The sequence below is a fragment of the Tarenaya hassleriana genome, unplaced genomic scaffold (assembly GCF_000463585.1).
Source record: "Tarenaya hassleriana unplaced genomic scaffold, ASM46358v1 Cleome13, whole genome shotgun sequence".
In the NCBI taxonomy this organism is placed as follows: domain Eukaryota; kingdom Viridiplantae; phylum Streptophyta; class Magnoliopsida; order Brassicales; family Cleomaceae; genus Tarenaya; species Tarenaya hassleriana.
The window spans coordinates 234,631-243,762 of NW_010963495.1; the positions used below are offsets into that span (position 1 = coordinate 234,631).

The following is a 9,132-nucleotide window of genomic DNA, read 5'->3' on the forward strand; positions in this document are numbered from 1 at the left end:
TCCTTTTTAGGTATTTGATTTTACTCCCCAAAATATATTTTGCAAAATATAGTTACATGGTATTAGTGTTCCGGGTGGGAGTATGTATTTTAGAAAATAATTCAAATTCGCACCAAAATCAAATGTTGTATTTTAAAAAAAAATGCTATGTTCCTAAAAAGCTTTAGATCCTTTGTTAAATTTCTCAAGTTTGATATGATAATATTACAGGCAATTCTAGCATAAAGAATTTTATACCTATCTTGTTTATGATTTTTCCTTTACATACACAATTATTTATTTTATTTTATTTCTTGAGAATAAAATTCCTTTAAGACCACTAAATATTCTAAATATTCATTCATTTCTACAGATATACAACGATTCCTTTTTTTATTTTTAAATTAATTTTCTCGCAAAATATAATTTATTTACGGAGGGACCATATACAGCTGATTAAATATATTTACTATATATTTAATGACATTGTTATAATCTTATACCTGTAATATTCTATACAGATATGGATATTAATTTCAATTGAAAGATAAATTAGCGCATTATGTTGACATTTATTTTCTTCAAGGACAAATCTGAGAGGTTTAACCAGGGTGTACCACACATTGCCCTTATGGTTTTATGGTAATTTCATTTATCTAAAATATTTAGGTTTGAACTTTCCTCACGAATCCTGCAATTCTCTCTAATAATTCTGAAAAGAAAAATTATCTTAATAACACACGACCAAGAACCTAAGTACCAAACCTATGCGTGGCCACTTGTGGATATGGATGAGAACGTCTAAATATAAAATTATTATTCATATTTCTATTTATTTCCCAAAGGAAGAGAAACCAGAGGTTCAAATTCCACGAGCTAATTTATTTTTTAAATTCGTCGTGAACGTTGGTTTTTACCATTTTTTATTTTAAGGCTTCTGAGAAGTGGGCATTGCGAGGGAAACTCCGCTGCCACTTGGTGGATCCTTCCATTGTTGCGTCACAGTTTTAATCTGTGTGTAAAAGTGAACTCCTGCTTTCCCTGCAAAACCACCAGTTTCCTTGTTCATTGTAACGCTTTCCAGTAATCCGAGTTTTAAATTCGAAATTTCGTTTCATGAGATGTTATACCGTAGAAGTTAAGATCACCGGCGAAGGACGCCTTGGATCCGGTGAACGAGAAGAAGGGCAACGGTACCGGGATAGGAACGTTTATACCGACCTATGTTGTAACACGGAAATTTGCGTAAAGAGATCGATTGTTTTCAAGTACAAATGATACGATACGGTATATTTATTTATATAAAAGATGTGCGAGCGTTTATGTAGTGTTGAGGTCGATACCTGGCCTGCCTCGATTTCCATCTGGAACTTTCTAGCCGCAGCGCCGGATGTCGTGAACAGTGAAGCCCCGTTCCCGTACCTGTTTCGGGACGCAGAATTTGAAGCGTAAATAGAGTGTGTTCAAGTAATACATATGCCAGGGTTAGCACACATAGAAGGGGGTTAAAGGTTTAATACTTGTTTCTGTTGACAATATCTATGGCCTCTTCGAAGGTCTCGGCCTGAATATGCCCGCCAAGGTGAATCACCGATGACATCAGAAACCGATGTTACATTGTAATGTAAAATAAATAAAATCTATCGGAGAGAAATGTGGTGCTATTATGTTTTGATCTAACCTCCATGCAAATAAGAACAGGGCCAAATATTTCCTCCTGAGAAGAGCCAAAGAGAAGAACAGAAGGTAAGGGTTTTGTTTTTGTTTTATGTGGTCTTTAAAAATACAAAAGATCTGTTCAAAGAACAGAAGAATACCTTGTAGCACTCCATGTCAGGAGTAACACCAGATAAAATGGTCGGACCGATAAAATTCCCTTTCTCGTACCCTGGAACCTGTTGTCACGAGCAAAAATAAATGAAACCCAATGAATATCAAGAGGTAATCTTAAACCGATCCGATGAATAACTCAAACATCTACAAGCCATTTCCTTTTCCCATTCTCAGAGAAGCTAAGAGAATTCCACCGGAGTTTAAGAAACAATCAAATGATTTCACGACTGGAAGTGTATCGATTGCAATAGCAGTAAACATGAAAATAATGTACTATACCACTATATCTCTTCCATCAAGCAGCAATTTAGCACCGCTATCAACACCAGATTGGATCAATCTGCATATTCGTTCTTTGGCCTGTTCAAATGGAATTCACGAAACAGGTTAATAATGGAAGGACCCATAAAGACTACAGAACTGAAGGCTTAGACACCATATCCATGTTGCCATGATTCAAATCAGTATGAGACACGCTCTATTTTGCCGCAATGCTTTGGACAAGAAAGCACCTGTTTGCTAATAACTGGCCCGAGATCTGCATCTGGTTCGGTGCCGCAACTGACTTTAAGGGCTTTGGCTCGCTCAACAATTTTTTCCTCCCTGGTTAGAAAGATTGGACAATTTTAGAGTAAATTTTCCACTCGAAATAAGAAAATCTCAACCCAGTCCGAAAGGTTTAATACGGATTAAAGGAAAGGAAAAGTACCATGATTGTGATCCCCCAACAAAAACAACTGTGCTTAGTGCCATGCATCGTTGTCCAGCAGCACCAAAACCAGCAGCAACTAGAGCATTCAAAGTAGCGTCTACGTTGGCATCAGGTAAGACAACTCCATGATTTTTTGCCCCCATATTTGACTGAGCATACAAATTAGTTAGCAAGTTAATCTAAAGCGTTTATGACACACATAAGGAGACTTTGCATGGCAGAAGATGCAAACGATATGATGTTTACCTGAACACGTTTGCCTTTTGCTGATGCTCTTCCATATATATGCATTCCAGCCTTTACCACCATTTAAGCATACGTAGACAAGTAGAAGAAAAAGTGAGCTCAAAGGTAAACGAGATCGGATATTATCAGTTTTTTAACAGCAATCTAAAATCGAAACAAAAACAGATGAATTCTTCCTAAACATTTAATTTATATATTCTGCATCAAAGTGTGAAGTAACATGTTCCATTTCTTTCTATCAGCTGTAATTCTTTTTCATGAATTGATATGTCATTCCTTTTCTTTATCATCCATTCCATTCACCACCGATCTCCAGGAATATTAGAGAACGAAGTACTTCAACTGAAAGAAGAGTAGTGATAAAATTCAGAAACTTACAGTGTTAGAACCAACAAAAGAAACAGCTCTGATATCCTCATCATCACAGATAGCATTCACTACATCCTGCCATAGTCATGAAGCAATAGTTAAAATAAAATAAAAAAAAGAGTTAAAAAGATTACGACGGATCTTTCACATCAATGAAATGTTAAGGTGCCGAAACAATAAATATCCACCAATGTAACCTCCAAGGAGACATCCACAGACCAACTATACATTTCACATTCTAGGCACATTGGAAAAGTACCAAGAGAAGAAAATTAAAATGATAGCGTACATTGGTGCCATGCACAATATTTAAAACCCCATTGGGCAATCCAGCTTCCATCGCCAATTCTGCGAGCAAAATAGAAGCACCTGGAGAAACAAAAGTAAAATCAATTCAGTCCCACAGGTAAAATAACACCCTTCTAATTCAGATGGATAGCTACACTATGTGTGACCCACCAAGAGTAAAGACAGAACCACATCATCAAAATGTAAGATGATGGCATTTTTCGTTTTCAACTTTATTTACACGTGATCAGATGTTCTTGTTAATTTGAATGCTCTGCTCGTGAAGCATCCTGGATTTTCATGACTTTCAAAACCTACTTGCTCGATTAGTTTTAAATTTATGTGAAATTTAACATACAGATACGTGTGATGTGATACATATCACGCACGAACACATGCATACATATATTTGAAGTTCTAAATATACCATTCTATGATCATTTCTTTACATGTTGGTGCCAGTATTCATATAACCCCCCTGAGTAGTCCAAATGATGAATTGAATTCTCTTCAGATACCATCATTTTTTTTAACTCCTGTACTTTTACCCGGTATTATAATAATTTAATAAAATATGGGTCTAGAACAATTTACCAGGATCCTTCTCCGATGGCTTTAAAACATACGTATTACCACAGGTTACTGCTATGGGAAACATCTGTGGTAACATACAAAGAATGAACATTCGCATCTCAGTCACAAAGGATGTGCAATCTTCTTAGACTGAACAGGATGAATCCGTGAGTTCCAACGAACTTCAATAAAGAAGGTTTCAGCATCTTACCCATAAGGGAATCATTGCCGGGAAATTGAAGGGGCAAATGCCGGCACAGACACCTAACGGCTCCCTGATGCTGTAGGTGTCGATTCCATTTGATACATTGGGGACGTATTCGCCCATCTGTAGGGTTGCCATCCCACATGCGTGTTCCACAACCTCTGTGTGACACATCCAGAAAGACCAATTTCAATATCGAGAAGTTACCAATGCAGCTATGCTAACTCTTGCTAATCATATAATCAAAACTGCAATGAAACTGACCTAACCCACGGAAGACATCACCCTGTGCATCCTTTAAGGTCTTCCCTTGTTCAGTTGTGATATTCAATGCAAGCTTGTCCTATCAAATGGTTCAAAAGAATTATTCAAGCCACAAATCAAAAGTTTGAGCCCAGTAGAGACATGGTACAAACAAGACAAAATCAAACGGAATGGAACCAATGGCTTACCATGTTTTTGCGTATAAGCTCTTGAAACTTTAACATGACACGCTGGCGAGTAGTAATTGGTGTGTTTCGCCATGATGGAAATGCCTGCTTCGCAGCAGAAACCGCCGCCTTGAACTCATCATTGGTAGTTAAAGGAACTTGTGAAACAACCTCTTGTGTTGCCTATATTGAATGACAAATATTTCACATTTTTCATGATTTTAATCAGATTTCAGAAAGCAACCGATAACAAACAGAACTGATAAACATATGGATGATGAGGCAGCTTACAGGATTTATGACATCGATGAGTGATGATGATTGAGAGTCGACAAAAGAACCTCCGATAAGATTAGGCACCCTCTGAACACATTAGCAAGGCTTCATTAATACAACCAAAATTTTGAGATCCTCTGCCAACACAAGTTTTATCCCACAAAAGCAACCATGGTTCAGAAACATTTAGAAACAAAATGTCTCAGCTTCAAACTTCTATTTTTGTTCACGAAAATCAGCCAAATAACAGAACAAGAAACTAATCTTGTTCGGCTTTGCAGATAATCTTTTTTTTTATAAAAGGGTAATTTGTATTAAAAGAAAAGTGACATGTACATAAAAGGAGAAGGAAAATAGAACACCCGTGTTACAAGGAACGAGAGATTGTGAAACCAAACCAAAGAAATCCTAGGTTAGGCATCCTGGAATCTAGAGATTGCGAAACCATAATTCAATCAGCATACTGGGCTTTGCAGATAATCTTAACATCCCGAAATCTACCTAACGTGGTTTATCTCAGCTAACCTCTATAACACATGAGTGTTTGTTTTCTTTATGCATCTCAGAACGAGAATCTTTCACTGCGTCACTTTCCAAGTATACATCAACTCAAAAACAGAGAGCTAGAACTGATTATACACTACAACTTATCCAAAAACTCAACCTATTCAAAGCTAATTTTCTCTATCTCCTGCTACGCGCCTCTCAGCAACCAAACAGATTGCACCGAGAAAACCACAAAGAAACTCACCGGAGGCTTCCGCTGCTGAGAAGACGGTTCCGCCGCCATGGAGAAACCACAGCTCCGGAGAGCGAGGATCTCCGGCCTCAAAGTCCTCAGATTCTTCTTCGCTGCAAGCACCGAATCAAATCAATCAATCGGATCGAAAAAAAAACTACAGAATTCGAATTCGAAAACGAAATCAGACCAAAAAAAACGAAAACTCGATCAGTACCCTGTTGAATCGAAAATCGCAGCAACATCGTTTCTCTCGCTGAGTCGTTTGGTTTGGCTTCTCCCCTGGCGGATTATGAATTAAAGAAATGCTGCTGACTCAGCGCTGGTGCAGCTGCGAAGAAGTGCAAAATGATAACTGATAAATGATGACATTTAAAAAATTAAAAGAAATGTTTGGTAACTATAGATTTTTTAACCATTACAGTTTTTAAAGGGGTAATTGTTCTGGTTCTAGAAAATATTTTATTTTGGTAATTAGGTGGAATATAAATCGAGCGGGCTAGGAAAATAATATTTCTTTGATTGTCAATTATAAAAACCCAACGTTGATTCTCTTGTTTAATTGTCATTTTGTGTCTAAAATGGTGTAATTAGCAATTAATTACTATTTTAACATAAGAAGTTTTTTAGGACTAGATGATGATTTCATGTGCAATACTCAGATTTTCTATTTTAACACCTATTTTTTTCTCTTTAAAATAATTGTATGTAAGCTGATTTATTTTAATGTTTTTCTACACGGATTCCATTTTCTCACTTTTCTAACAATTTTGTATTGTTCTTGCAACGATTAGTCCATACTTACCACCAAATATATAAACAAATAAACAAATGATGTTATATAAATAAAGCCAGTGGCAATCCTATCCATTCACGGGTCCAAACTCATATGTTAGGATACAATAAGAATAAAATTTTAAATTTAATTTAATTACATGGTGGGATGGTGATGTCACTGATGTGTTAATTTTGTCCGTAAACCTTTTCTGTAGTTATAAAAGATTCAAATCCACGCTACACACGGAATAATCTTTCGTTTTAAAAAAAAAAAAATTACACACACATATATATACACACATATATATATATATATATATATATATATATATATATTGGATTTAATAAAAAAATATTTTATCTTAAACTCCGCAAGATAAGTGAGGCTATATATATATATATAGCGATATTGACAAAGAAATCACCTTTCATCTGAAGAAATGTGGTACCAACTTTCTAAAAAGAACATTTTATTGTCACTCAGTGTGCCAACGTAGACGGCGAAGAAGCCATCGGACCGCCACCGAGTCCCATCTTCTGTCCTAACAGACCGAGCTGCTCGACGAACTCACTTCCTGTCAGAATCTCTGTTGCTCCGTACATGACGTTCTTCAGTGTCTCCTGACGTTGCACCAGCTCCTGTAAACTTCCGTACTCGACGTAGTTACCGCCTCCAATCATGAAAACGATGGCTTCTCGGAACGGTCCCTTCACTTGGCTGCCTCTCGATCCTGACTTTGGAGCTCTCGGATCAAGCATAAGGTAGGAATCGATCTCTGGGTTCGGTTTTCCCTCCATTAAAGCTTCCAAGGTTCGTGTCACCGCAAGTTTCTGATCACCTGATAACAAGTTCTTCACCCCGGCCGTGACAGCGCTTATTGACTGCCCGTATAGCTTCTCGGCCCAGTCCACGATATTGCTTCGGCTGGCTGAGTTCGCTGAAGCTGCTAGAGATACATTCAGCGATTTGATCTTCTTCACGTAGTGAAACGCGCTCGTGTCTGCTTCGGCTTCATGCAGTGCTGCTTCAATAGCTTCCACTTCGGCCTGGTTGATGGTCTCAGAGGAAATCAGGTACGTGATGGCAAATCTTACCTTGTCCGTCTTTGAACCTTTGCCCTTCAGAACGGCGAGAAGATCGCCTCTGTCGATCCCGCCTCTCATCATCATCTCGTTCTCTTTCTTGGCATACGAGTCCAGAGATCTCTCCTTGATCTGCCCAAGCAATGCGGTTGCGATGTTTGTGTGCTTGTCAATCACTTGCTTTCTCTCGGTTAACTCTGGAAGCGAGTTCACAGCATTCATTAGATGCTTGGTGTTACCAATCAGATCAGTCCCGTCGAATTCAGCACCAGTCCCGCCTCCCGTCCTCTTATTAACCTCCTCGATGTCTTTCTTGTACTTGTTCAATTGTGTTTCTATCTCCACGGCTACTTCGGGGAACTCCAGAGAACTGTTTGCAGACCAGAACGGGTCTGAACTGTCCAACTCATATGATTTCATCCCTCCTTTCTCGCCCTGCACATTCAACCGGTTGAGTTTCAGCCCGAGAACATCATGTACAAGAGGCCGGTATCTGAAGTCGTGCTGGATCCCGACTAAGAGCTCAAAGTTTCTGTCAAAGATGCACAAAATCGGCCGCTGAAACGAACTCATAAAACCTCCACTTTCTGTAAACAGATTGTTCTTGGATAGGAGATGATCCCTCAGCTTCTGATCCAATGCAGATGCAACCATCTCTGCTGGTCCTCCCCGAGGACATCTGATAACGGGCACCACACCGAGCGTGGCCAAGACAGAGAACAGCCCACTGGCAACCTTCTCGATTATCTCCTCAATTTCCCTATCCCCCGCCGAGGGATCATTCAACTGAACGTATGTGGACTGTTGTGCCAAAGAGAACAAGTTATCTTCCAAAGTCACAAACTCGAGGTACTGGTCATGGACCTTGGCTATCTTATCGATGGAACCTGAGTTCAGAGTCCCGGAAGCAACCTCTTCTAGGAGCGGTCGGGGAATAGAAGACGAGAAATTCAGATGAAAGCTATCATAGAGAGATCCTGAAGCATCAGCTATGATCCTCTGGATGTTAGATTGACTAGGTTGAACAAAGTACACGGCGGGAACATCATGAACAGGTTTTCGGTCCTTGTCAATCAGAAAGTAAAGTGTAACTCCATGTTTACGGAGATCCTTGACATGGATCAGGGGCGAGAGAATGTTCTGACAGAACCTGTCGTAGATCAAGATCTTGTAAACTTCCTCGTTCGACGTGCCATCAGGATTCAAAGGTTGGTTCAGGTTTAGCATCCGAACAATACATTCTGCCAGCAGGAAAACATAGATCCAGGATCAGCATCCATAGAAACCCAGATTTCTCTTCATTTCACATTCTTAGAAATGGAAACTATCGTAGCTCTCTTACTCTGATGTGATCTCAAGAACTCAAACAAAATATGGGGTGCAATGTAAATCAGAGACATGGCAAGGGCTTTAACCAGACAAAACATATAACACAGAAATTGTGTGCCCGATGCTTGAATGAGGAAGTGATCCATCAAAGAGACTGATACCATAAACTCATCTAGAAAGGGAGAGAGAGACAGAGTTACCAGTCTGTTTATGGCGGAGATTGAGAGCCATGACACTTGGAGTTTGACGAATCCGAGAAAAAGTGATGGATTTTGAAGTTCAAACTCTTTCC

At 38.9% G+C, this 9,132-nt stretch overlaps 2 protein-coding genes across 2 annotated transcripts in view; both read right to left on the bottom strand.

Moving 5' to 3' along the window:
* Positions 1–767: 767 nt before the first annotated feature.
* LOC104807185 (methylmalonate-semialdehyde dehydrogenase [acylating], mitochondrial) lies at positions 768–5,980 on the bottom strand. The gene is made up of 19 exons (XM_010532358.2): positions 5,869–5,980; positions 5,664–5,764; positions 4,928–4,999; positions 4,658–4,819; positions 4,470–4,548; positions 4,212–4,366; positions 4,022–4,085; positions 3,429–3,508; positions 3,149–3,214; positions 2,771–2,821; positions 2,522–2,673; positions 2,325–2,415; positions 2,092–2,172; positions 1,797–1,874; positions 1,661–1,696; positions 1,500–1,543; positions 1,323–1,401; positions 1,110–1,200; positions 768–1,020 (listed from the first exon to the last, which is right to left on the bottom strand). The coding sequence occupies exons 1-19, from the start codon at positions 5,894–5,896 to the stop codon at positions 908–910; spliced, it is 1,623 nt and encodes a 540-aa protein (XP_010530660.1). The 5' UTR covers positions 5,897–5,980; the 3' UTR covers positions 768–907.
* An 825-nt stretch (positions 5,981–6,805) lies between these two features.
* Positions 6,806–9,132, bottom strand: part of LOC104807186 (SEC1 family transport protein SLY1-like) — a 3,469-nt gene continuing 1,142 nt past the window's right edge. The window contains exons 3-4 of the mRNA XM_010532359.2: positions 9,041–9,132; positions 6,806–8,752 (exon numbers count right to left, since the gene is read on the bottom strand). Coding sequence (XP_010530661.1) covers positions 6,909–8,752; positions 9,041–9,071 — 1,875 coding nt within the window. The 5' untranslated portion in view covers positions 9,072–9,132 and the 3' untranslated portion in view covers positions 6,806–6,908. The remainder of the gene's footprint in view (positions 8,753–9,040) is intronic.

Coding starts and splice junctions, on each gene's coding strand:
- LOC104807185 (XM_010532358.2), bottom strand. CDS start 5,896: ATGTTGCTGCGATTTTCGATTCAACAGG. Junction 5,765..5,868: donor GCGATTTTCGATTCAACAGG/GTACTGATCGAG, acceptor CGGTGCTTGCAG/CGAAGAAGAATCTGAGGACT. Junction 1,875..2,091: donor TTGATGGAAGAGATATAGTG/GTATAGTACATT, acceptor TCGTGACAACAG/GTTCCAGGGTACGAGAAAGG.